This window comes from Agelaius phoeniceus, chromosome 7, assembly GCF_051311805.1.
Source record: "Agelaius phoeniceus isolate bAgePho1 chromosome 7, bAgePho1.hap1, whole genome shotgun sequence".
NCBI classification, from domain to species: domain Eukaryota; kingdom Metazoa; phylum Chordata; class Aves; order Passeriformes; family Icteridae; genus Agelaius; species Agelaius phoeniceus.
The window spans coordinates 27,589,268-27,617,137 of NC_135271.1; the positions used below are offsets into that span (position 1 = coordinate 27,589,268).

The 27,870-nt window shown below is 39.5% G+C and overlaps 1 protein-coding gene across 2 annotated transcripts; it reads left to right on the forward strand.

Moving 5' to 3' along the window:
* Positions 1-229: 229 nt before the first annotated feature.
* CWC22 (CWC22 spliceosome associated protein) lies at positions 230-27,334 on the forward strand. 2 transcript variants are annotated; one of them, XM_054636471.2, is made up of 20 exons: positions 230-317; positions 721-832; positions 3,462-3,529; positions 4,166-4,288; positions 4,397-4,654; positions 5,130-5,258; positions 6,433-6,601; positions 6,981-7,034; positions 7,933-8,068; positions 8,150-8,356; positions 8,477-8,539; positions 8,854-8,949; positions 10,150-10,231; positions 11,377-11,437; positions 19,163-19,240; positions 20,367-20,519; positions 21,325-21,452; positions 22,430-22,531; positions 22,633-22,829; positions 25,374-27,334. In XM_054636471.2, the coding sequence occupies exons 2-20, from the start codon at positions 806-808 to the stop codon at positions 27,080-27,082; spliced, it is 3,840 nt and encodes a 1,279-aa protein (XP_054492446.2). In that variant the 5' UTR covers positions 230-317; positions 721-805; the 3' UTR covers positions 27,083-27,334. The 2 variants fall into 2 exon arrangements, with proteins under 2 accessions (XP_054492446.2, XP_054492445.2); XM_054636470.2 differs by lacking the exon at positions 230-317 and adding an exon at positions 337-631.
* Positions 27,335-27,870: the final 536 nt, after the last annotated feature.

The window sequence follows — 27,870 nt, forward strand, 5'->3', positions numbered from 1 at the left end:
CGTGCCGAAGGGTAGATCTCCACCCCTCAGGGAGGCCGGCTGACTGCTCCCTGCTGCTACACGTGTTTCTGACGGAAACGCGCGCTGGGTACCAGCGAGGCGGTTTTCCCCAGGGATGCTCCGCAGAGGAGCCCAGACCGAGCACTTTTTATCACTTTTATAACAGCCCCGCCGAGCGCGCTCACTTTAAACTGAGGCGGGGAGAGCGCGGCCCCGCCCCAACATGGCGGCCGAAGGGCGGGGCCGGCCGCGCGCTCACCCCGCGCCGCCGGAAGTGACGCGTTCGGGGCCGTGCGCGGCGGCGCCAGCGGCGAGAGGTGCGGGCTGGGGCCGGGGCTCGGGCTCAACGGGGCGCCCCTTCCCGCCATCCCCTTGGGGTCCGGGGGAGCGCCCTGGTCGGGTGTTCACCGCCTCCCCCGCCGCGAGCGGGAGGCCGCGGGCCGGGCGGGCTCGGGCCGGGAGCCGTGCGGCGGGGTCGGTGGGCAGGGCCCCGGCAGCCCCGGCCGCGGCCTGGCTGCTCGCTCGCTCGGGCCGGCTGTGGCGGTGAGCTCCCGGCTGCTGCTGTGCGGCCGCTGTGTGACCGCGGGGAATCGGAACAGACCCGGGGGATCCTTTTGGTTAAAGGACTTGTGTAAGCACAGCCTTAAAGGACATAATGAAGGTGCGTGTTCCGGCACCGTGTGCAGTCGAAAGTTCTTGATTGTGTTCTGTGTGTTACAGGTGAAATGGTTTTCATATGCTGAACTCCAGCTTGGATTGCCTCGTTGCTGCACGTTGAGAACTTTGTAAAAAGCAGGAAGTCAAGATGAAGAGCAGGGTGACACAAGTAAATGTAAGTGTTCTTACACCTAAAATTTGATCGCTCCCATGTCGCTGGTAATTAGGTTTGTAGTTAATATTATATTAAATAAAACTTCCTGAACGGAAAGGGAGTAATAATATCTGTAACAGACAGCAGCTGTTTGCAAGATAAATACTACTAGGAGTCAGTAAATTTCACCTATTTCTAGCTGCTGCTGTCCTTGCAATCAAAGCCTGAATAGTATTACTGTAAAATGTTACAATAATTGGTCAAAACTGACTGAATGCTGATGGCTCAACAGTAAATGTAAGCATGTGGAGGAATAGAGAAAGATTTTGAAAAATTTAACAACAATCTTAAAAGATGTAGAGACAATAAGTGGCAGTTAATTTGACAACTGTATGTCATACTATGAATGTTAAAACTTTTCCTTTCAATAGCTACATGTCCCATTCCTGAGTGGATGAGAGTAATTTTTTGGGAATGCAAGAAGAAAAAATTCAGAAATGCTGTGCTTGTAGAGGTACACAGCATTTGTAAGGCCAGGTTTGGGACATGTTAGCAGAGCAATATTGTTATAATGCAGTACCTGAAATCTGTGGTATGACTCTGCCTGTTTGTCCAGAGTTGGAACCTTCATGGGCTTCTTCACTCTTTTTGCCCCAACTTTTCTGACTTGAGTGGCTTTTAGCAGGATGTTTGAAGGGTAGTTTAATACCTTCTGTTTGCCCAATCTGGTGGTGCTCCCTCATCTGTTAAAATAAGCTAGTGAGCAAAAGCACACTGTTTAGACATTTTCAATTATTCATTTTGATGAAAATGGACAAGGAAGGAGGAGTAACTTGTGGCAGAAAACCTGGTCACAGAGAGCTGAAGGTGACAATTTCTTCAACAAGCATAGCTGCTTTTGCACATAGATGTGATAAATGCCAAACACAGAAACGGCCATAACCTTATTCTATTTCTGTGAACACTTGTATTTTTGATTCTGCTTGGGCAGAGACAGATGATAACCCATGAGAATGGATCATCCTAAAAAGACCCAGTGCCTTCTTCCCACTGCTAGATAGGTTTTAAATACAGGAACTATTCTGTGTTATTCAAAGATTTTTATTAGCACTTTCTTGGAAGCTTAGGATACAGACTGGTATTATATTACTGTGCTGGGGTAAAAAATAAAAGGACTTTTCTTACCCTTGAATGAATTCAGTGATCTGCTCTGTGGTGTAATGGTCATTGAAAGGGGTAGCAATCCTTGGTCAGTCTGTGAATTTCTTGAACTGTCTCTGCTGTCCAAGGTAATGTGGCTCTAAAATTAACCAGGTGGACATAAATTTTATAGGGATGCTGCCAGTGACAATGCAATGCCCTTCTTTCATGTCGTCGTCTTGATGCAGGCAACGGAATGCTGGGTGTAATTTTAGCAATTTGAAGTGCACCCTAGGAAAGGCAACATTCTAGCATATGTTATATTGGCCTCAAAAATATAATTATTGGTTTGCATATATACACATCCCCCCCCAGTTAAGTTTTTAAAGATAACAGCTGCCCTGCTTTATATGGAAAAGGTCACCCAGAGTTTTAACTGGCTCTTTGGTGGGGCAAGAACTGGTGTGCCAGTTGTAGGAGAGGGTGCTGTTCAATGAACAAACTGAGTGTTGCTGCAGGGAGTTCCCTCAAGGTGCATAAGGAAATGCTTTTGTTGAGTTTCTGCATCAAGTGAGGTGTTCCCTATTTCACAGATAATCACTCTGTGACATCATGAGAATGGGGTTCTGAAAAACAAAAAATAATATTTTAAAGGAAGAGATGACCCTTGCAATGAAAGTACTCAGGTTATGAATAACAAAGTTGCTTAGAAACACATTAATGAATATCTTTCTGTTGATTGTAGATGCTGTCACATTCTGATTTTTGTATGACTCCATACTTACACGTCATGGTTCAGCCCAGGAATTTGGTGTGAGCTGTTTAAATGTTTATCACTTACACAATCCTTTAAATCTGCCAAGTAAATCAGTGCAGCTCAGGTGTTTGTAATGTATGAAACTAGGAATGACTCTTGAGGAAATAAATTGTGATTAGTAAAAAGGGGGATGTAAGGAAAAATTGCTCAATAAAGGGAATTTTTAGGAGAGAGGAAAGACACTCTTTAAACTAGAAATGGTGGAATTCTGTTAGTGGTATATTGCATGTGATACAACAAATTAAAAAGGCATCTGAAAGATGGAAGTAGAAAAGGCAGACCAGTGGTCCATCTACTGTAGTCTACAGCAGTAATTAACAGCAGATGCCTTAAAGAGTTTCGGAATAGGGCAACTATAGAAGTACTTGCCCGTGTACACTCCCACTCTCTACAGTTTGCAGCTTCCTGAGCCAGATCAAGTTTTTGGTAACCCTTGTGGATTTTTCTTCAGTGTTTGTTCAGTGCCTTGAACCCATGGAAGCATTTGGCATCTGCAGCATCCTGTAGCTGGGTGTCCAGCTGTTCAAATGCTTGTTCCTAGAGAACCAGGAGCCTTTCCTTGTCTGCCTGACTGCCCTCAGCTTTTCTTGTAAAGGAGTGGGAACTGAGGCATGGTATGCTTTGATCTGAAGATAGGTGCTCACAGTCATGTTGGGGCTTGATTTTTTTTTTTTATTTTCTCTTTCCTTAAAGCATGGCTCCAGTCATGACAGGAGGGAAAACCACAGTTCCCGACATGAGAGTTTGTCTCCAGAGGACAGGTAAAATGACTGATTTTTGTATCCTTCAATTCTGTATATATACCTCACATAGTGAGTTAGAGAAGTTAAAAAAAATAATCAGATTATGTTTCTTTTTATATATTACCATAACTAAGTGGTAAAAAGCAAGTGTAGGTTTAGTAAAATACTTGAGTGTTAATATAACAGTAATTAAATGGATTTGTTACTAAATCTTAGCATTTAGTTAAATTATCATGAGACTTGAAAGTGGAAATTACATGCTGACTTTTTCCTTGAAGTCACATATTGCTGATACCACAGTTATTTTTGGGCAAGATTGCTTCATGCTGTACAGGCAAAAGTAGAAACAAAAATGAGTACAGGTGTTCGAGGAATGCAAGCTACTGAATTTACCATTGATGTTATTACTGTTAAACATTTAATTTCAGATTCTAGGAGCTTTCTTTTACAGTGCTTCTTTCATTTTTGATAATTTTTTCCTGATGACAAATTATTGTTAAAGTAGACCCTTTTATTGGAGTGACATGTATTTTAAAAGTCACATTGCAGAATTGGAACACTTCTGCATTGTTACATTATATTGCAAGTATATATTAATACCATTGCCCTTCTCAGCCTCTTACTAAAAGTTTTTGTGTCTTGGGTTGTGAGTAGGGATATGGAGCGTGATAGGTCTCGGTCTCGATCCCCCAGGAAGAGGAGATACTCTGATGACAGCAGATATGATGAGGAATATTCAAGACGGGAATACTATGATGACAGAACTTCAGATGGAAGGTCTGGAGCCCTTTCTTAATCAGTAATGAAATACTTTTAAAGAATAAAATGTGAAAGCTTTTCACGTACACTTGGGTGTTTAGTGGGTGTTTATTCTTTTTCCTTTAGAAGGATGGAAAGGGGGAGAGACAGACACTATGAGAGATGGGAGGACAGAGAATATGATCGAAGGAAGCAGAGACGGTACTCGTCACCCGACCGCAGGAGTCCAGAGAGGTCAACAGGCCAGAGCTCACTTGCTCATGATGAGACCACCTCAAAGAAGAAGAAAGAAGAAGTGGATCCAATCCTCACTCGCACAGGTGGTGCATATATTCCACCTGCCAAGCTCAGGATGATGCAAGAGCAAATCACTGATAAAAATAGGTGAGTTCAAAGTTACATAGTAGGTTTTTGCTGCAAGCAAAGCAGTTAAGGCGTTTAGAGAATGTTGGGAAAGATGGGATCCCTTAAGGGTTCTGATCATTGTTTTGAAGGTATTTTTATCAGAAGAGAGATAAGAGAATCAGATTAAACTGTACCTGCTTCTGCTGCAAAGTGGAAATTGTGAAGTAAAGCAGGATACTAAATGTAGCTAGGATTTTTTTAGAACATCTTACAAAGCAACATACTGGGTTATACCATATCTTCAGAGAATTACACTTTGGTTTATCATGTTGGTTCAGTGATTTTCTAGTGCTTGAATATGGAATTGTAAACAACTCTTCACATTTATGCAGTGAATATTTTTAATTTATTTTAATGATTAAAAATGTGAATGTATCCTATATATATATCTATATATATTTGCTCAGTGGCACTTCAAATTCATACATTAATAATTTGTGGTATTCTTTAATAGCTTGGCATACCAGAGGATGAGTTGGGAAGCCTTGAAGAAGTCAATCAATGGTCTTGTCAACAAAGTGAACGTTTCTAATATAGAAAACATCATTCACGAGCTCCTTCAGGAGAATATTGTTCGGGGAAGGTAAGCCTTGGTATTTAAAAGTAATTCTTTTGCTTTTCTGGAGCATGTACACTCTTCATGTGGACACTGTTGTGTGTGCTATCAGTAGTGTACGGGTGTTAGTCAGATCTTAGTGTTAACCTTAGGCCATATTGTCCTATTCAGAATATTCCCTTACTTGGGAAAAGGATTGTATGCTTAGTGGAATAGAAGAGTGCAACAGATGGTGTATATTTCCTTTTCTTAAAGTTTTCCCAATGCATTTTACTTGAATGATCTGTAATTTACAGTTGTCACTGTCGATTTTGTTTGTAATGCTTCATATTTTATTTTTTGGGGGACAAATAATATTTTAGCCACTATTTAACAAAAAAAGCTTTAATGCAGTTACCTGTTGGTGTTGTTTATTGATGCATTGTAAAGAAAAGACCATTATGCTGTTGTAGCTTAGTAGATCCAAAAATAACTTTTGTGCACAAGTATGAAATGAGTTCTATTCCACTTGTCATTGCCAAAGTAAGTAGGAATAAGGTCTCTATGCACTTTGTATTTTACTCTGTAGGAGTTTCTTTTAGGATTTCAGTAGACCACAGGGAAGGTAGATTTGGAAATCAGTGTGTACTTTTAAGATTCCGTATTTGGAGGTTTGTTTTGTTTTTATCCTCACTCACATGTAGTTGAGTAATACAGCAAAAGTCAAATTCTGTGTGCTCCTAAGCATTACAGAAAGCAAAATTGAGAGGAGGGGAAGTAAGTCACAGACGCTTCTCAGACTTCCTTGATAGTAAATGTAAAAGAGACCATTTGAATAATAAAAGAACTATTGTCTCATGAATCCTTTGTTTCCATTCATTTAGGCTCTAAGTAGTATTTTATAATCAGTCGAGGTTCAGATAAAAAAAGGATAATTGCAGAATACAAGATGGCTTTCTGCATGCTTAGCATTTTTAAATCTATCTGTAATATGAACAATATTTAGTGAAAGATTAGGTAACAGTTTAAGAACTTTTCAGAAAGATTTGTGCGACACATTTTGCAAAATTCCAATTGTGGCGTGAAAAACCATGGTTTGAAAAACATCATCTGGTTTCTTCCAGCTACTCCAACTGCACACTATTTCATGTGGTAAGTACTGAATAAAAACATTACATGCTTTATTACCAGGAATGTCTTTAAAACTTGCTTTTTTTTCCAGGGGATTGCTGTCTAGATCCATTTTGCAAGCTCAGAGTGCCTCTCCGATTTTTACTCACGTTTATGCAGCTCTTGTGGCAATCATCAATTCCAAGTTTCCAAATATTGGTGAATTGATCCTTAAGAGGCTGATACTGAATTTTCGTAAAGGGTATCGCAGAAATGACAAGGTATGTAAAATGTGAAGGAGCAAGGTGCTGAAATGTGGAATTCTGCACTGTAACTGTGTCAAGTGTGTTCAAAGGAGCACAGCGAAGACATGGGTCAAGACCAGTCAATGGGATATTTAGTAGCAGTAGAGTATCATGAAAGTTTATCAACCTGTTCTGGATTGATACTGTGATAGTTTGGGGTTTTTTGATTTGGGCAGGGGTGTTTAATTCTGATTTTTTATTTTTAAGTGTACAGTCCTAATTGAGAACAGCTACCAGTATCCTCAAATAGTTTCATGACTCTAATTTGTTTGTGAGATGCATTAATCTGTAGTGTGTCTTGGTTAGGAATTTCTTTTTCTATATGTTAAAATTTCCTGGTTTATTTCTTTTTCAGCAACTCTGTCTAACATCTTCAAAATTTGTTGCACATTTGATGAATCAGAATGTGGTATGTTTCTTTGTTTTTACTCAATCCAAACCCTATATGGCTAATTTTTAGTTTAAGACAGCAGTACCCTAAATGAAGGTTCTCTCTCTCTTCTGAAAGTTGCTGAAAGCCTGAGTGTGGTGCCTGCTTTAAGTTGTTAAAATCTCTTTATAAAAGATACTGGTAATTGCTTATGCAGTTATCACCACTTATCATTGCACTTCTGCTCCAGAGCTTCCCAAGATTTCATGTGTGTGTTTGGGCTAGTACTCAGGCATGTCTCTATGCAAAGCAAGGATCATGTGGGGCTCTGTCCCACAGATCTTAAACAGAATTTTCTTGCAACATGTGTGTTAGCAGAAGTAGACTCAGTTGCATCTAAATCAGATCTATATCCAGCTCTATTCCACTTGTTAATGTGTCAGAAATCAGGATGCTCTGATTTAAATAATGTCAGGAAGCAGTGTCTCAGGAATGTGTTGGGAATGTTCAGCATTTTGCAAAAGAGGAAATTAATCTGAGATGGGCGATTTACTTATATGCCTGGTCCTGGAAGATCTTATTTAATTATAGATACAATGCACTTTGAACTGTGTTCTGTAATGCAAGTGCTGGTTTGTTTGCTTCTTGGAAATGCATTCTGTTAATTTTTTAATGGCAAAATATTTTTCTTTGCTAGCTTGCTCACTTCAATAGAACAGTCACATTCACTAGAATATTGGTGTAAATACTGATGGTAAAATTGGATTTGAAATTTTGACTTCCTCTAAATCAGCTTTGCCGTGCTACTGCTGCCTTGTGTGTGATTAAACTGCTGTGTTGTGGCATCCTCAAAGGCTGGACAGGTCTGTCCAGTAAATGACTGTGGTGATAGTGTAATATTTTGCATTCTAATTCTTTGCTGATACTTCTTCCACAGGCTCATGAGGTTTTATGTTTGGAAATGCTCACTTTGCTACTTGAAAGGCCTACTGATGACAGTATTGAAGTAGCAATTGGATTTATTAAAGAGAGCGGGCTCAAATTGACAGAAGTTTCTCCTAGAGGTATTAATGGTAAGTACAGTTAGCCAAAACCTATCTTGGCATTGGTATTAGTAAATACCTTTCATGTTTACATTTCTCTCTTCTCCAAAGCAATCTTTGATCGCCTTCGACACATCCTGCACGAATCCAAAATCGATATGCGCGTTCAGTACATGATAGAAGTCATGTTTGCTGTACGCAAGGATGGCTTCAAGGATCATCCAATCATCCCAGAGGGATTAGATCTAGTGGAAGAGGAGGATCAGTTTACTCATATGTTGCCATTGGAAGATGACTACAACCCAGAGGATGTTCTTAGTAAGTTAGAAATGAAAGATAATTCCTTAACTGCATTCCCCAAGAAAATAAATTCAAGATTAAATATTAATAGCTTTCTTCAATTTGTGTTTTAAATAAAGATTCTCTTTTATTCTAAAGATGTTTTCAAGATGGATCCGAACTTTATGGAAAATGAAGAGAAATACAAAATGCTGAAGAAAGGTAGGGATATTTGTGTGTATGCACAACCATTACCTATGTCATTTGCTTATTCAGCTGTTGCTGCCAACATTTATTTAACAGTGGGTGATATTTCTGTTCTATAAAACTGATTCAGTTCACAGACCTTTCTTTTGTGTTCATACTATTCAGTGCTGTTTCTCTGTGTTTCCATTCAGTTATTTATCTGATTTTTGGCCTCTTCCACATTCTGTACCTGAGACATCCTTTCACTTTACAGGGGTGGGATCAAGGGGGTTTTTGTAATGAAGGTACTGTGGTCTGTGTTTCATTAATCTGGGATGCTGCTCTTTCAGAAATTCTTGATGAAGGTGACACTGAATCTGAAGGAAATCAAGAAGCTGGAAGTAGTGAAGAAGATGAAGACGATGATGAAGAGGAGGATGAGGATGGTAAGTGTATGACTGGCACCTTACAAGCAATTGAATGAATGTAGATAAGCAGGAAAGAAAAACACAGCTTTTTAGATGTTTTGCAAAACTGAGATGCTGAAATGTTAAGCAGTGTTTTCCTCTTCAGTTATTTTCAGATCTAAGTGTTTACTAGCAAACAGTGAAAAAGTCTGAAACGAAGCATTCAGCACATGCAGACAAGGAAAGGCAACTTTGCCACATTATTCATGACAGTATCAGTTTGAGATACTGATGATTTTCTTGACAGTATCCTTGGAGAAAAGCCCAGCAAACGAAAGACAAAGAAATGACAAAGAGCAAAATGAAAACTCTTGCTTAAACTTTTCCATGCTCTAAGTAACTTTCAAAATTAGGATGGATTTTCTTACAACTGTATCTACATCCTCCATATATATTACTTTAGTGGAGACAAAACTTACTCATTTTCAGAGAGTGTATTCAATTCCCAGGAAAAAACATTGATGGATAAGCATAACTGAAATTTTTGTGCAGACTGCATGAGTAATGGACAAGTCAGTCAAATATTGTTCCTGTACAATACCAGGAATGGATTTCCTTACTGGTTTGGTGGAGTATTTCACAGAACAGCAGAGCACCCAGTCTCATGAAAAGTTTGAACATTCCCATAATTTCTGATTTTTTTATGCTTTTACCAGACTTTAAAAAACTGAGGGAATAGTGAGTATTTTACAAATTGAAGTGTTCTCATAGTGGTTTGGTTCAGAATGGATTTTTCTACACTTGCTCCAGGACTTTGCAGAATGCTGTAATGTAGATCCTACAGTTAACAGGAACTGGGAATTACTTGTTAAAATCAGAAATGCTGCACAAAGCTTTGTATGCTTAAGTTATGCAGCAAATGGATTGCTAATAATGTTGACAAGACATGTTAAACCTAGAGATTGCAGTGATTAAGAAACGTGAAATGTCTTTAAAAAAACTACCCTTTTAAAACTGTCCCTAAATATTTACTTTGTTACAGATGAAACAAATACTGATTTTTTTCGATATCTATAAAAATAAACAAAAAATATATAAACCTGCAAACAGTCCTAAGTACTTCTAGAAAAATAATGTACTACAGACTCAGTAAATGGTGAATAGAGCTGTCGTAAAAAATTACTACCTGTGTCTTCCTTAATGGTTTGCTCTTTACAAAGCCATGTTTTTCTCTTCCAGGTCAGAAAGTTACTGTCCATGACAAAACAGAAATTAACCTGGTCTCCTTCCGTCGTACAATTTATCTGGCTATTCAGTCAAGGTAAATATAAGTTATACACCTAGGAGTGTAGTTCTTTTCAAGTCAGTGAACTGTAAATCTTTCTTTTAAAATTCTGTCTTAATGTGCAATTTAAAAGAAAAATAAAATAGGGAAGTGGTCTTCAGGGAGCCTGACCTGACTGTGTAAAGCAAACTTCTGTTTTCCAAATTCTCATTCTAAGATGAATCTTGTTTGTTTTCAAAATGCTTGTGTAGTGGACTGGGACTATTGCTGTAATGAGAACTTTCTGAGTGAACAGAAGCCAGTGATCTTTAAATTTAACAGCATCTTGAGAACTTATGAAAAAAATTTGACACACTTAGAAATTCTGTAGTTTGCCTCCACTTCTGAGATGGAGTTCTTTTGCTGTCTGCATTGTTTCAAAAATAAGTATACAGGTACCAGCCCTGAAGTATAGTCTGATTGTGGTCATCTTGAGAGTGAACTCTGCTTGCAATTTGTGGCACAAATACTCCAAACCTGCTGGGTGTAGCTTCTGTGTCACCAGGCTGAGAGGAAGGATTCATCCCTTGTAGCCTCTGAAGGTCTGATGCTGCATGACAAGTGCAATGATGTAGTTGTGGTGTTGATCATTAGACATATGAATTAATTAATACCATACTGAGGGTATCAAAGGCTCTCACATTTCTCAAAGTTACCGTTCAATACTTTCTTGCCATGCTCAAACTTGTTCATCTGATATGTGGGGGGAGGATGTACCCAGTGGCAGCTAAAGGCTTTCAGAACAGGAGTGCACAGAGAAGACTGTGGTATATATTGCTTTCAGAGCTGGTCTGAAGAGCTTGCATTTCAGTGTGTTTCAAAATGTGCAAAAGAAGCTCCCACTTTTCTGTTTTGTTAAGTTTTGTAAGATGATGTGATAGCAATAATGACTTGGATCATCTTGTTTTCAGATTGCCTGCAGATGTAATCACTTTGGATTAGTTTTCAGATAGAAACTCATGAAATACAAAATTTTTATTTAAAAAACCACAACAGCAATAAAGTCCTAGCAAATCAAATAGCTGACATAATTTACTTCAAAACAGTTGAGGTTTTAGCACCAATGATGATTCCTAATATAGTTTTAGAATGTTCTTAGCATAGCATATATTGCACAGATAATAAGTGTTTTTTCTATTCAGCTTAGACTTTGAAGAATGTGCTCACAAACTGCTGAAGATGGATTTCCCAGAAAGTCAGACTGTAAGCCTTTACTCTTACTCTTCTTGTTACTAACGTTATAAAGATACAGTACTGTGGTAGTATCTAACAACCTTGCTCAGGTTCCATGACCTAGTTTATGTAGCAGGCAGATAAATGAGAGTCATTCCTTACAACTGTTGTTCCTCAAAATTTATTTCACAACCTTTAGAGCAAATAGACTGACACACATTTCGTAAGCAATTTGTCTTATGCATGTGCTCCTTTCTGTCAAGCAACACAAATGTTTGCTCGTAGCCTTTTTAAAAGACCTGTTGTTTGGACTGGTGAAAGTTCTGTCCTATGACAGGAATACAGCACCATGACAGGGTTCTGTCTCTGAAAGGACTCTGAGTTGAAGATAATATTTGCAGGCAGCTGTAGACTTTATCAGTGGGGCTTGAAATTTAGCACAATGCTATGAGTATGTTGTTTTGGTGCTTCCACAGTAAGCATATTGAATTGAAGCAGTTTTGAGTGATTGCTTGGCTGTAATTTTGGAGATCACGAGACTAAAGCTGCTTTGTCCTCAGACTCTGTAAGGTCCATGCAATTGCTGTGTTTTCAAGTAATGGAACTGTTCTTGATCCAGTACTTCTGTTCAATATTGGTAGAAAGTAAATACACATCTAAGTTTCCAAGCAGCTTTTCAGACACCTGTAAGCTGTCATCATAGGAGTTGCACTTGGGTGGGCTTTTTAACTTCTTGTGTCTTTAATTATCAGTTTTATTTGAAACAGTGTGTGTAATAAGTAATTCTGGTATAATACTAACTAGTATGGGGAGATCTGGGCTACACTTGGGTGTTCTTTGAGAATTTACATGGAAATAAACTAAGAACTGAGATTGTGATTTTTTAAATCTGGTTCTCGAATTCTGTGCATGAAATGCAATATTAAGCATGCATAAGATTATAATTCTCAGTGAAGTATACATAACATGAAAAACTCTAAAGAGAAAAAAAAAACCTGTTGCCCAGCAAATCAATTCGGCTATAAAAAGTAAAGCAAGCAATTAGAATATATGTACTAGACCATACAACAGAGTTATAATGCATAACACTACTTGCTTTTAGTGAGAACTACTTAACACTTAGGGTTTAATACCATGGCAGTCTCTGTCAGCTCCTAACTTCTGTGGGCAAAAGCTGCTCAGAAGAAATAAGGGAAGGAAAAAGAAAAACCCAACAGTTAGTATCAACCTACGATTCAGCACTAGTTGTAGGAATTACTGCAATTCAAGATTGAAAACTGTTGTAAAACGGCCTCCTCCTACCACATGAGGCTTCTACTTTGTACTGATTTCTTTTTTTCCTTAAGAGTCCTAACTACTCTTCACCTTGTTTAATCAAAGATACAAGAGCTTTGACTTGCTCATTGTATAGAATTAAGCTCCTTTATGGGGACAAAAATCTTTAAAAAAAGGAAGACACTTCCTGACCATTATGAGAGCAGAAGGAATAAGCAGATGTAGGCAGCAAAATTATTCAGGGGTTTCTAAGACTTGAGTCTGTACATGTGGATAAAAAAACCTGAATACATTCAGCAGGAAATTTGTTTAAATTAGCTGCCAGATTTTAAGCTAGAAAAATCACCTTTTATTCATTTAAGCTAGTATCTTCAGACTGAAGCCTTTATTGCATTAATTCCCTCTGCCTTCATTTAAAAACAAGCTATTATTGAGTTTGCAGATGACACCAAGTTGGGCAGGAGTGTTGATCTGCAGGAGAGCAGGAAGGCAGAGGGATCTGGACAGGCTGGGTCACTGGGCTGAGGTCAGTGGTGTGATGTTCACCAGAGGGAAGGTGCTGAGTCCTACCCTTGAGTCACAACAGCCCCAGGCAGAGCTACAGGCTGGGGCAGAGTGGCTGGAAAACTGCCCAGCAGCAGGAAGGGACCTGGAGGTGCTGGTTGGCAGCAGATGAACATGATCCAGCAGTGCCCAGGTGACCAAGAAGGCCAATGGCATCCTGGCCTGGATCAGGAATAGCATGGCCAGCAGGACAGGGCAGTGACTGTCCCACTGTGCTGGGGACTGAGGCCACACCTGGAGTGCTGTGTGGGGCTGAGGGAGCTAGGCTTGTTCAGTCTGGAGAAGAGGTGGCTCAAAGGGGACCTTATCACTCTGCAAGTATCCAAAAAGAGAATGTAGCCAGTGGGGGTTGGTCTTTTCTCACAGATAACAAGGGACTGCACCAGAGGAAATGGCCTCACATTGCACCAGGTGAGGTTTAAATTAAATACTAGAAACACTTTATTGACTGAAAGGGTGATCAGTTGTTGAAACAGGTTGCCCAAAGAAGTGGTGGAATCAGCATCCCTGGAGGTGTTCAAAAGACGTGTGGGAATGGTTTAGTGGTGAATGCAGTGGCATTGGGTTTATGGTTGGACTTGATCTTAGAGCTATTTTCAACCTTTATAATTCTCCACTGCTATTATTTTTGCCATAAAGCACTCCCTTCCTTCCTCCTTTTCCTTTTCTTTTTCCTTTTCCTGTCTGTTTTACTGAAAGCTCCAGCAATCTGTACTGCAGGATGTTGCATCTTCTTCGCACTTTCTGATTCAAAGCGTTGAATAGTCTTGAGAAATTCCTGAAATGTTTGCTGAACTCTTGGGTGAACCTGCAAACTTTGTTTATGCTAATTCTCTGTTCCAACTCCTACTATGAATGGCAGTCTTCAAGCGAAGCAGAAACTAGAGCATTTAGCTGCAGTATTCCTTAAAAATCAGGGGCAACTTAAGATTTTCATTGCAAAATTTTTATTTAAATCAAGTGTGATTTTACAGTAATGTTCTGCTTTTCTTCTGAAAGACTTTACTTAATAAAGCAATATGTATTGAATTTTGTCATAAAGACTGTTTTCCACAAGCTTTGAGTAGTAAGTTGTCAATTACATACAATCAGAAAACTAATCAGAATGTCTGAAACCTAAAGACAGATGCAAACAATAGTCTTAATGACCATCATTCTGGGTAACTCTTCCAGAAATCTTCATGTGTCGAAACTTTTGGGAGGATTTATCAGGGTTGAGTTCAGAAATACATTAGCAGTTTTTACCAGTGGTTGAATTATCAGATCATCGTGTCACACTAACTGCTGTGCAACACAAGTTGTTTGTCTGTTTAATACCAGTAATGGATCTATCACACAGCTCTGACTCACAGAAAGAGGATTAAGGTTCAGATGGATAATCTGTGGACTGGAACAACATAATACTGCTTTTTGGCATTGCAGTTTAGGACCAGCTGCTGAGGAGGGATGTCAGCAGTCCTGTGGATTTTTTTTTTTTTTTTGAGGGAAAACATTTAAAGTGTTATTTCACTTCTAAGTAAATTTACTAGGAGTGGGTTTGCTTTAATTCATGTTATTTAGACCCAGCTGAAGCCTGCAGATCAAAAGTGAAATAGCTTTGCTGTCTGTACTTCAGTCTGTGCAAAGCTGTTCTAAACAAGCCTTGCAATTGCTTCTTTAAGCATATGTTCAGTCTTGGCAGAGCTCACTGTTTTACTTTTTTAAAAAATACTGTTATTATCTCTGTTAAAGCTGTGTTAATCCCATGTATTACCAAAGAAGAAAATTTAAATAAATTAAAACTGTAGTTAGAGGAGTATGGTATTACCAGTTCTTCTGGCTTCTGAACTATGGGGAAAAGCAAGGAGACAAGCCTGGCCTAAATGCATACCACTAAAAAAATTAAACCGACCATACATTGTCCTTTCTCTTTGAAAATGTGCCTAAAATGGATTGGCTTTTAGGCTTTTCTTCTTTCTTGGTTTGTGATAAGAATTAAGCTTGTATACAGAAATGTTGCTAAATTAAATTAGAGCCTCTTGTAACACTGTGCATATTCCAGATAAAGGTAATGCGTCACCAGATTTTATTTTTTTTACTTGAAATGAGAAAAATTCTTGCAGGCACAGCCTTCTTGAAGGAATTATGCATGCATCTGACACATCTCCATTTTTACGGGGTGCTGTCACTTGCTCAAAGCAGTCCTAGTTGGTGGTGTGGGAGTGTCAGTGTCTCATGTTATTTATGCCTTAAGTCTTGAAGATAACACAACAACTTATGTTGGCCTGACTATTTTCACTTTCAGTGAAAATATAGTTCAGGAAGCTGATGGAGAGCAGGATGGTCTAAGGCTGATAATTACGCTTTGGTCAAATTGATGGTTTCTTAGATACATTAATTTCTTTAATTGGAGGGCATTGCAGCTGGTAGGTTTAGCAACTGCACCATGATTAGTTCACAGCCTTGCTACTGGCTGTAAAAGATAATCATCCTCAAGTAGCTTTCCTGTCTTTTGAAGTAGGAGGGTTTTGTGGGCCTGAGGTGCAGAATCCTTCTAAATTTCCATGATTTGTCAAGTTAAAAAAAAAAGTACATCACCTGCATATACCATGTTGTGGTATTTGTTGATGTCTACAAAGTGAAGGTACAGAATCCATACAGAATTAGGCTGTTGTGTGATAGGCAGGCATTAGCTAGAATTCTGCCTGGATTTTGATCTTCCACAGATGTGTATATGCATTTAACCTAAGGAGGTGGAATTGCTCAGTGAAATCACCTAAAGTGAAGTTTTGCATGTGCAGCCTTCAGGTAGAAGGAAAGAGATACTGTGGGACTTCAATGTATTGTTTCATTTTTGTGTGTGTTTGTGTGTTGCAGACTAGTAGCAGTATGATTTAAAATATATCTATCCTTATATCCAGCTAATGATTCCAGTGTAAAATATTAAGTCTGATTTACACAAGATTTGTGATAACCATATTCAGCTTTAAGCATGTGTTGCTCTAAACAGAAAAGGAATTGAGCCAAAAAAAGGGACAAAAGTTGAGGAAGGCCATTAGCTGAGCACAGGATAGACCTGGAGACTTTGTAGTAGCTGCTAAAAGCACTGCACATAGCTTGACAAGAGGCTGCCTGCTGCGGAAACACCTTCCATGGCTTTGTCAGCTTTGGCTCTAAGTGGTAACTTGACAAATTCAGAAGAGAAAGCAGAGATGCTGGGAAAAGTAGGCTGTGTGATGGTTGCACCCATTAAAATATGCAGCAGTAAGGAAAGCTTTAAGGTAGTCAGTGGGAGTAAAATAGGCATCAGTGAATTAAAAGAGAAAAAAGTGTGGCATCTGTAAAAGCAGTGAAAATACATGAAATGCAAGGCACTCGTTTCACATAATTCCAATTTCACATTGATTTAAATGAACCTGAGGCCTGTACCAGGTTTGCTCCTGGCAAACCAATTCCTTTAGTTCCGTGAAGAAACTTCTAGAAATTAAGTTTTGACATTGAGAATGTTATATTTTAAGAATAGCTTACAGGGTGGGGATGTCTCATGATGGCTTCAGCTTGTGTATGCAATGGATGGAACAGAGCTGTGGGGCTGGCAGGGGAAGGGAGGTGGAAATGGCATCACTTCCAGGGAGGGCAGAAGTGACCCCCACATGGGGGCAGCCTGGGAGGCAGCTCTGAAACTGCAATCTTGGCTGAATGCAAATCTTAGAGAAATTGCAAAAAATGGTGAGAAGGGGCAGGGGGGAAGTACTAGCTGTGAAAAGGAACCCGTGATCAGAAGGGGCTAAGTTACTTTAGCTCTTCTGCCTGCCATGAACACAGCCTTTGTGTGAAGCTGAGAGAAGATAGATTGGGCAGGGTGTGCTTGTGTTTTAAAATTGTAAAACTGGGAGAAAAAAACAAAACCAGTCTGATTTTTCTGTCTTTTCCTTTAGCATCTTTTAATGTATGGTGATACTTGGCATGTTAGGTTGAGTCACGGTTCATCTGGACTGCTGTTCTGTTTGGGTAAGAGCAGATAGAGACTGCTTAGGCAGAACTGCAAGAAACGCACTGCATTTAGTAGGACCTTTCTCCTTGTCTTCTGTCTTAGTTTTGGGAAGTGCTGTTGTTCTCTATACAATAATAAATTCAAGATCTTCACAAAAGATGATTCACCATCTGTATGAGATGTCAGATATTTTGAAGTGTTTTACTATATATGCTTTCTTAACTAAGCTGAGTAGTTACTTATTGAGCATTGTATGAAAACAGTTAAACAACACAATTTAGAAATTGTCTGTAAAAGTGGGCAACAAATTTTTTGTGGTCTTCAAAACAAGTGATGGGCTAAATAACAGGTTCTTCATGCCATAAACATCATTGGGAGTCCAGATATTAGTTCACTAACTTTAGAAGCTTTAAATTAAGCTAGATTTGCCATTTGAGCTTGTTGCATCTCTCAAAAAGTAATTAAATAATTGTAAAGTTTGTTAATTTTAAATCTGGAAGACAGTTACTCTAGACCTAACCTCAAATTATTTAGATAACACCAGCAAGAATGACTTTATGGGCAAACCTATTTTCGTGCATGTGGTTATTCAAGATACCCTCCTAGAAATCATTGTAATATTTAATTAAAATGTTAAAATATTTAATTACTGTAAACCACAGGGGATACCAAGGCTATAATTGCATTTAAGATGAGGAAGAAAAGTAATTTGTTTTTCAAGTCTTCCTGACATTATTAACAGTGGCATCAGCACTTTACCCTTTTTATTGTTAAAAACTGATTACCTGCACCATTACTGTATAATGGGATAATATAAAAAGTTAATATGCATTTTAATACATCACATTAACAGTGTGTGACAGTGTTAAAAGGAATGCCTTTAAACACATCTGTAAGTTTATTTGATACATTACTGCCTTGTTATTTGGAGGAGTGGTTTCTTTTCTTGTTCAGCTTGGTTGGCTTTTTATTTGTTTTGAGCTTTTATGATGGGCAGAAATGTTTCTTCTGAATACTTGCTTGGAAGAATGACACAAGTGGGAGAACTTGAAATCTAGTATGAAATCATCCAGTAGGTTTTATAGGAATGTTACTATTAGTTTAAAGAGAAGTTAAACTAGTAATGAAAGATACATGACTGACAGCCAGAAACCTATTTGGGAGTGTCATAAATTGGATTGCACTGTGGAATTGGTCTTAGGAGAAAACAGTAATAAAAAAAGTGAATGGGCAAAAGCTGCAGGGCTATTTTAAGGATTGTGTAACTTCATGGCTTTTAATTTGTATAAAAACATTTGCTCACTTGCCTTAATTAATGTTGCCAAATGTACCCTAAACCAATTCACAGCTGCGTTGCAAGCTGTATCTCAGGCAGAAGGTCAGGGGAATAAGTTTGGAATATTTCTGATTTTGGAAATAACTGCTAAGAAATGCACATTGTGTTTCCAAATGGTTTGTCTGTAAGCCATTTTAACACTTGGAAGTTGTAAAGAATTTTTATTTTCTGTAAATGCAGGGATTGGTACTATTTCAAACAAACAAAAAGAAACCCTAAAAAGAATATCACAAAAAGAAGCAACTGACAAAAACAAAACCATGAAAAAGACCCTCAAAACCTTAACTTTTTTTCTTGTAACTCCTTTTCTCATTGTGCTAAAGTCTCTTTGTAAATGAATTCTGATTTTTTTTTGTTAGACCTATATTCTGTTAACACATAAATCTTAGTTTAGGCAGAAGAGGAAATTTGAAGGGCAAAAGTTCATATTCATGTCCAGGAGAAATTCAGAAAACTACTGGTGTTGTCCATGAAGTTTAATGTAAATACTCATTTCAAAGCTCACATCCATGTAAAGCTTCCTTCATTTGCTTGGTATGTACTGATGGGGTTTTTTGCTGCTACAGTGAATTTACCTGAAGAAATATTCATTTTTTTCATAACCCAGAAAGAACTCTGCAATATGATACTTGACTGCTGTGCTCAGCAAAGAACATATGAAAAATTCTTTGGGTTACTGGCAGGGGTGAGTTCTGTTTCAGATTTTATACCTTATGATAGAAAATTTCATTGTTTTACTCTGGTTTTTGTGTTCCAAAAAACTTAAGTTTTAATGGATAAATAAAACTAATAGTCATTTTATCATTCTGAAAATGCTTATGTTAGTTGATTGTTTTAGTGGATTGAATTAGCACTTTGATTGTAAAAAGCACAGTAAATGCAGAATGAGAGAATTCACTTTCCCTTTATATTATTGCTTATTTTGCCTCCCTTTTTTCTCATTATGGTAGAACAATAAATCAGTGGCAAAGAAATGGTAAAAAGACATAATAGTATTATGAGTTACCAGAAGATAGCCTTTTTACAATGCTGAAGAATAATCTTGGAGACTTGTCATTTGCCACCTTGTTCAAAGCTGCTTAGTAGGTTTAATTTAGAGCACAAGATTGAATACTTACTGTCCTGGGCTTGGGGGTGTTTTGTTTGCTCTTCAATAAGCTAGCTCTCTGTTTTTGTGTAACTAACTGCTAATTTAGCTGCAGTTATTTCTTACTTAGGGCTTCTCTATTGATAATATTGACATGTCTGAAGAGTTTAGATGGAATACTTGTCTTCTCAAGGGAGCAAGCTGTGCTGAAAGGGAACATTTCTTCTCATTTGTATTTTTCATCTATTATTCCAGGAAATCCTTTTGCTGACAGTCAGTTACAAAGCAGTAACCATATGAATCTGCATGTTCAGATGAATGTATATGTTGATTTCTATATTCTCTGAAATGTTTATGTCCAAAATGTCTTACTTCTGCTTCCTGCTGCCTCTCTAAATTGAAATAGTCATTTTGTGATGTCCTGAAAATCATGGGGTTGTATCAGGTGAAAATACTTGATGTACAGAAGTCAAGCAAAATGCTGGATAATTTGCTGTAGTTCAGAATTGATAATTACTGCTTTGCAATGCAAATGAGTTTCTTGTCCTGACAAACTGCTCAAAGCTATAAAATAGATCCATGTGAGTATTTGCTCTTCCTCCAAGGGTTATTTAAAAAAGAAGTCTTGCAGTAAATATTGACACCATTAGGTCACTTAGTTGTAGGTTATTTGCATGTTTAGTGTTTTTTAAGTGGTTGTTTAAGTGGTACCATGTTGTCTCAGCGTTTCTGCATGCTCAAGAAAGAATACATGGAGTCCTTTGAAGCCATTTTCAAGGAGCAGTACGATACCATTCATCGGCTGGAAACCAACAAACTGAGGAATGTGGCCAAGATGTTTGCTCATCTCCTGTACACCGATTCAATTCCCTGGAGTGTAAGTTAAAACAAAAAGCCATTGTCCTTGAGCTCCAGTACTCCACAGTAACTTATAGTACATGAATTTTAGTTTTATTTTACAGTTTGTAATGACTTGTGGCAAACTGGATTAACTTAAGTAAGTTCTTAGACACTGTTGAAGAATTCTGGTTTGTGCCATCTCCTTTTTCTCCCTCTCCCCTATCATCCTCTCTCCCCATTTTTTAGTTGTTGATTTAAGCTAGTATTTTAGGGAGTTCAGGTGAAATTAGTTGATTAAAAAGTACTTCTTTTGGGAAAGAGTTTTGAGCTTCTAAATTTTGATAAATTAGAAGTTCTATTGAATTATAAGACCATTAAAAATAGTGTCATTTTGTGGTTTAAATACCTAATAAATAAATGCAGTCTCACATTCTGAGATATCTTATTGAATAGAAAGGTAACTTGTCATATTGTTTTGTTTTTGTTTCATAGCCTAGTCTACCTGTCATTCTTCAAGCACACATAAGTCAGTCCAAATATTTTGCCTCTTCTGTATTTAAGTCCCAAATCTCTTAACCTGCCAGAAGTTCACGCATCTGAATTTGTCTTGTAGATTTTTCCTAAATAAAAAAATACGTAAAGAATTACTAACATAAATATGATCAGCAGCTGCTCCCATGTGGTAGAAAAGAATTTTTGAGAAAGACAGTCTTGACTAGAATTTATGAACCATGGGGAAAAAATTAGTTTTTATTAGTTATTTCAGGAGGACAAAAGTTTCTAAGATAAGAAAAAAATGTAAGCTTAAACATAAGGGTTAACGCTTTTCTGAATATTTTCAGGTCCTTGAATGTATAATACTGAGTGAAGAAACTACCACATCCTCCAGTAGAATTTTTGTCAAAATATTCTTTCAGGAACTCAGTGAATATATGGGACTTCCAAATTTAAATGCGAGATTAAAAGATGTGTAAGTTGAAATTTCATTTTCACAACTGTAAATTTAATTAGGTTCTTTATCTGAAAACGTTCAGCTAAGAACTCTGTGTTCAGGTTCAGGTGAGACTGCCCTTCTGTAGCTGCAGCACTTCAAGAATAAGTTCATGTGTAGATTTAGCCATTGCAAGGAGTCACTTTTGAAGCTGAGTGCATTGCTGCCATTTTGGGTTCAAGAACGTGCATGACTCTTTGCAAGATGTATCTGTTCCCCCTCCACCCCCAGTGACACTCAGCTACCGTAACAATTTCCAAGTGTGAGTTTATTTTTATATATTGTCAGCTGTATAGCTGCATAATAACTGTTACTGGGCCTTCTCTTTCTGACAAAACTTAGGAAAAAACACACAACTATTAGTAACAGTTTCTCTAGGATTACTTACTAATCCTTAAATGTAGTACACATAACACTCTTTTAAATCTGTGTGAGATTTAATGCGTTACATTCTCACAATGTTACTTACAGTTGCTTGAGCTATTTCCTCTAAGTTGGGATTTCTTCTGTGTATGATGAAGAATTTGGTAGATGCTTTAGTTCATGTAAACTTAAATTTGAAACTGTCCCTAGGGCCTTATATGAGGGGATTTCAGCATGGATCCCTAGTCTTTGACCTTCTTGGTCAGCACCTGTTATCCTTTGCTCTCCCAGGCTGCTGTTGTTCCACCAGTCACTTCAGGGCTTCACAAAGTTGAGGTTTCTGTTGTCATTATCTGTCAGTATGTATGCAACTCTCCTGTATGTGAAGGTTATGTTGTCATAAAAGAGCAAGTTTTGAAATAGCATTTTATTAGATGCATCATAGGTACAAACAATGAAAGTGTTGAAAAATGCATGAAGAGAAAACTTTTGCTTTCTTGTGGAAATTCATAACAGTTTCTTACTCAGTTTCTTTATGTCAGTGGGAGTGCTGAGCTGGCATGGTGTTTAATATAGATGTTTGTTTTCATCAGGACACTGCAGCCTTTCTTTGAGGGATTATTGCCTCGGGATAACCCAAGGAACACTCGCTTTGCCATCAATTTCTTCACTTCCATTGGCCTGGGAGGACTAACGTGAGAAAAACTTTTCTCATTTGATATTTACTTTCTTCATCTTCCCTCTCCCCATGAACAAAAAAATAAAATTGAAGAGCAATTTTTTTTTTGCTAATTAGGGATGAATTACGGGAACATCTTAAAAATGCACCAAAGTTGATCATGACACAGAAGCAAAATGTTGAGTCATCAGATTCCTCCTCATCTTCAGACACAGACTCTTCCTCAGATTCTGATTCTGACAGCAGCAGTAGTAGCTCAGACTCATCGAGCAGCAGTGACTCCTCATCTAGCAGTGACAGCAGCAGTGACTCAGGTATTTAAACACCAGCAGTACAACTGTTTGCTTTTCTTTTATTTCTTTCTCAGATATGTTTATTACTCTTTCTGTGTATACTTCTTTTGAGGAAAATCTCGCTATAGACAGTGGTCATTTCTCTGTTTTAAAAACTAATCAATTTTTTTAACTTTAAGTTTTAAAATATTAAATATTTCTCAAGGAAATTTATTTTTAAATTTGTACTCAGAAAAACTGAGTTCCATTTTTAGAGACTTAAATATCTGAGAAACGTTGGTTTGTAGATTACTTTTTTTATACAATTGATATCTGTTGCACTCTACTATGACTTCAGTTTATTGGAAGATTGAGGGATTAGAGTCATTCCCAATTATTTTGTCTGTGTTTACTGGTGAACTGTAGAGACTCATGTCTACTCATGTCTTTTTTTCTTGGCTTAATTGGGTGAGCTTGATACTCCTTGTGTCTTTCCCTGGAAATATGTGCTTCCTTCTTTCTTCTAGAAATCATTTCTTCAGTTTAGCAATGTGTTTAAATATTGTTCTCCATCTGAGTCCCTATTTCTAATTCCTCTGCTTCAGAAAAACATTGTGTGGCTATATAGTGAAAGTTCTTGTCTGTAGAGGAATTTCCAAGGAAGAATTAGCTTTTTCTTATAATTTATTTTGTATTTTTATGCATTATAATTAGCATTTAGTGTCTTACACTGTTGTGCTGATATAGAAACTTCCATTAGACATGAACTGTCATAAACATTGCTTAATCTTTAAAGTAGTTGCTATTATGAGTTAGTGTGTGCAGTCTCCCCCGGTATATATAGCAGGAGCAGATGATAGCACAGCATGACTTCCTGCAACACAGAAGTTTGCTGATTCAAAGTTAATTTGATTTATTACATGCCTTTGAAATAAAAATGGTGAATAAAATAAAAGCAGTGTGAACTGCTCCTGCTTTGGAAATGCAGTTCTGTTCTCCACCACAGTCTCCTGTCCAAGGTGGAGCTGTGTGTCATGGCTAACAGCATCAGTGACGACAGCACGAGAGCAGGGCACGGCCAAACAGGGTCACAGGAGGCACTGGTTCAGCACAGAGCCAGATGGTCCTGCAGGGACAGCTGCAGCCCTGCTGAGCTGCTTGATAGGAACCAGAGGGGTCAATCCTTAGTGACAAACCGAGTCTGCAGTCTGCGAGTACAGACAGGGTTTTTTCAAAGTTTAGGACCTTCTCTTGCTACTTGCCTTTTCTCCATTGAGGAACACGTTCATTAAAATTCACATCTTGATACCTTTGCAGCCTGCTTTCAGTTTTCAGTTTCTTGTGTACCTTAATACAGTGGTCAAAACACTAATTGGAGATAACAGTAAGCTTTATTGGTTAACTGAGTTGAGGTTCCATTGCTGGTTGTAACTCTAAAATCTTCCTGTGTTTGCAGCTTTTTAAATCTATAAAATTACTTGGAAGAGTGAAGAGGCATTTTCAGAGGAGTGTGTGGCAGTATTTCAGTGTTGGTGCAGTATATGAAAGAAAGATAGAAAACCTGCTGATCAGAAATTGAGCTAAGTTAGAGATTACTGTCATACTGCCTGTTAGTACTTGGAACTTCATCAGCTTGCTCAGCTCAGCACTGCCCTGGGGAGGTAGTTCTAAAACAGGTCCAGCAGAGGATAAAATACATCTGCCATCAAAGCATCTGGTTCTTTTCTGTTTGCTTTCTCAGGTCTTTTCCTGCATGCGGGTGGATGTAAAATAGTATGGAAAACACTGCTTAAAAAACATAATGGATTAAAATGTGTCTGAATTGATCCATCAGTGCATTTTAACAGAATGTCAGCAAGCCTTAGTTCAGACACGAGCCTAGACAATTCAGATAACGCATGTACTAATAAATCAGTTCATGGCTGTGATATTTTCAAAAGGTGATGAGAAGCAGCTGATGTGATTCTATAGTTCATGCACTACGGTGAATGGATGGTTATTGTAAATGGCTGTTAGTGCCAAATACATCAAGTGGGATCTAAAGATCCCTGATAAAGAGCAAACAGGAAGGTAAGACCTGTTCCACTGAGATGAGACTACTGTGTATTTAGAAATAGAAGAGTTAGTTTTAGTCTTGTTGGCAAAGCTGTCACTGTTTCCCCTAAAAAATTAGCCTGAAGGCCATTGTTACAGTGCTGCAATACCATTATCTCAAGCCATTCCATCCTACCTCTTTTTCCTCATGGGATAGCATTGGAGATTTTACCTCATCTGCAGTTTTTCATCTTCCTAGAAAAAAAGATTATTTGTGAGAGTGCTTTGGTGTATGACTTTACAACCTATGCCTGGTCCTTGGGTACAAGTTGGCAAAAGGGTGATGACAGGTAGAGGTTTTAAAAAGACAGGCATCAAGTGCAGATAGCAAAGGGATAAAAATCAGGAGCTGATTATTTTGGACCCTTTGTCCAGATACATGTGCAGAAATGTTTTCTGGCAAAAAACACTCTCTAGAACTCTTTCTCTAGTTTAATAAATTTAATATACTAAACTAAAATGCAACCTTAGTTCCATTTGTTATAATTTCAGATGTTTCTAAAGCCAAAAGGAGGAGAACGCAAAAGAAAAATAGAGAATCTGATAAAGTTTCCAGGAAAAAACAAGAACGGAGAAGGGAATCGCTTGAAAAGAAAATTGGAAGGAGGCAGCAAGAGGAAAGAAGTGATACTGAGAGCAAATCAGAAAGAAATCACCGACATTTAAGAGAATCACGTAGGAGAGATGATGTTTCAAAGTACCACCACAGAAATGAATCCAACGGCAGAGATGGTTACCACAGCGGAAAGGATAGGAACCATGAAAGAAGTAAGGATCCAGAAAATAAACACAGTAATTCCAAACTGAAGAAAGCAGAAAGAAGAGCTTCTCTGTCCGATGATGAAAATTACAGACATAGGAATAAAGACGATGGACATCGTAGTAGTGGGAAAAGAGAGAGATCCAAGTCCCGCGAGAGGGAGCGCGGCCGCTGCAGCCCGCAAGAGCAGGAGCAGGAGGAGCGCCCCAGGAACGGTTCGGAGAGGCAGCGGGACAGGCACAGCCGGTACCCCGAGCAGCACAGGGAGTCCCGCAGGAACCACGATAGGCGCGGGGAGAGCCCTCCTCACCGCAGGGAGAGGGAGAGGGAGGGCTCCCCTCACCGCAGGGAGAGGGAGAGGGAGGGCTCCCCTCACCGCAGGGAGAGGGAGAGGGAGGGCTCCCCTCACCGCAGGGAGAGGGAGAGGGAGGGCTCCCCTCACCGCAGGGAGAGGGAGAGGGAGGGCTCCCCTCACCGCAGGGAGAGGGAGGACTCTCCTCACCGCAGGGAGAGGGAGGACTCTCCTCACCGCAGGGAGAGGGAGGGCTCCCCTCACCGCAGGGAGAGGGAGAGGGAGAGGGAGAGGGAGGGCTCCCCTCACCGCAGGGAGAGGGAGAGGGAGGGCTCCCCTCACCGCAGGGAGAGGGAGAGGGAGGGCTCCTCTCACCGCAGGGAGAGGGAGAGGGAGGGCTCCCCTCACCGCAGGGAGAGCCCCCCGCACCGCTCCCCTCACCGCAAGGAGAGCTCCCCTCACCGCAGGGAGAGCCCCCCACACTGCAGAGAGAGCTCCCTGCAGCACTCCCCTCACCGCAGGGAGGGCTCCCCACACCACAGAGAGAGCCCCCCACACCGCAGGGAGAGGGACAGCTCCCCTCACCACAGGGACAGCCCCCCTCACCGCTCCCCTCGCCGCAGGGAGGGCTCCCCTCACCGTAGGGACAGCCCCCCTCAGCACTCCCCTCGCCGCAGGGAGAGCCCCCCACACCGCTCCCCTCGCCACAGGGACAGCCCCCCTCAGCGCTCCCCTCACCGCAGGGAGAGGGACAGCTCCCCTCGCCGCAGGGAGAGCCCCCCACACCGCTCCCCTCGCCGCAGGGAGAGGGACAGCTCCCCTCGCCGCAGGGACAGCCCCCCTCACCGCTCCCCTCACCGCAGGGAGAGCCCCCCTCACCGCTCCCCTCGCCGCAGGGAAAGGGACAGCTCCCCTCACCGCTCCCCTCACCGCAGGGAGAGCTCCCCACACCGCTCCCCTCACCACAGGGAGAGGGACAGCTCCCCTCACCGCAGGGACAGCTCCCCTCACTGCTCCCCTCGCCGCAGGGAGAGGGACAGCTCCCCTCACCGCAGGGAGAGCCCCCCTCACCGCTCCCCTCGCCGCAGGGAGGGCTCCCCTCACCGCTCCCCTCGCCGCAGGGAAGGCTCCCCGCACCGGCGGAAATGAACCCGGCCCCCACGGCGATCAAGGTGCATTTCCAAGCTGGTAGAACTCTATTTTAAAATCTATTCCTGAAGTTTCTTTGAAAAGAAGATTTTGTACAAAGTGATAGTTTGCATTTGTAAATTTTACCAGACTTTTTTCAAATTTTCAGTAACACTTTTTTATAAATGTATCATTGAATCTTTCTGTTACGTTCTTTATTTGGAAAGACAAAGCTCTTTTATTTTGTGAATAAAACAGTAAGATACCAGCAAATTGGGTATTTTGTCACTTAGTTTCAAATATTTCTAATTGTAACTTCACAATCTAAAAACCTGTTGGTTTTTAACTTCACTTGTTAATTGAAATCCAGATGCTGAGGCTGGGGTGATAATGTAAGAATTTCAGACTACAATGTGAATGTTACGTGAGAAAGTGATAAAATTTTCAAACAGACATTCTATATCTGCATGTTCTTTCAACCTTGCAAGCATGAGAGCCTTTTGGCCAAAATCTTCAGGAAATACTCAGTTGATTTTTTTCTTCAAGACTTAAAATTTGAAAACACAATGTTGCTGTTTTAAATGTCACATGTGAAAGTGTGTCAGCTTGTTCTGTGACTTTTCACAATGTTTTTTAATATTTTGACATCCTGAGCTAGTTTCACTTGGGATCTTTTTGGAAAAAGGGTTGGTTTGGTTTTTATTTTTTCAGTTGTGACTTTGATTTCCAAGTCTTAGTCTTCAACTCTATACCTACAGCTGGAACATTTAAGGAACCTCTTTTCCAGTATATAAAAAACTAGAAAGCAA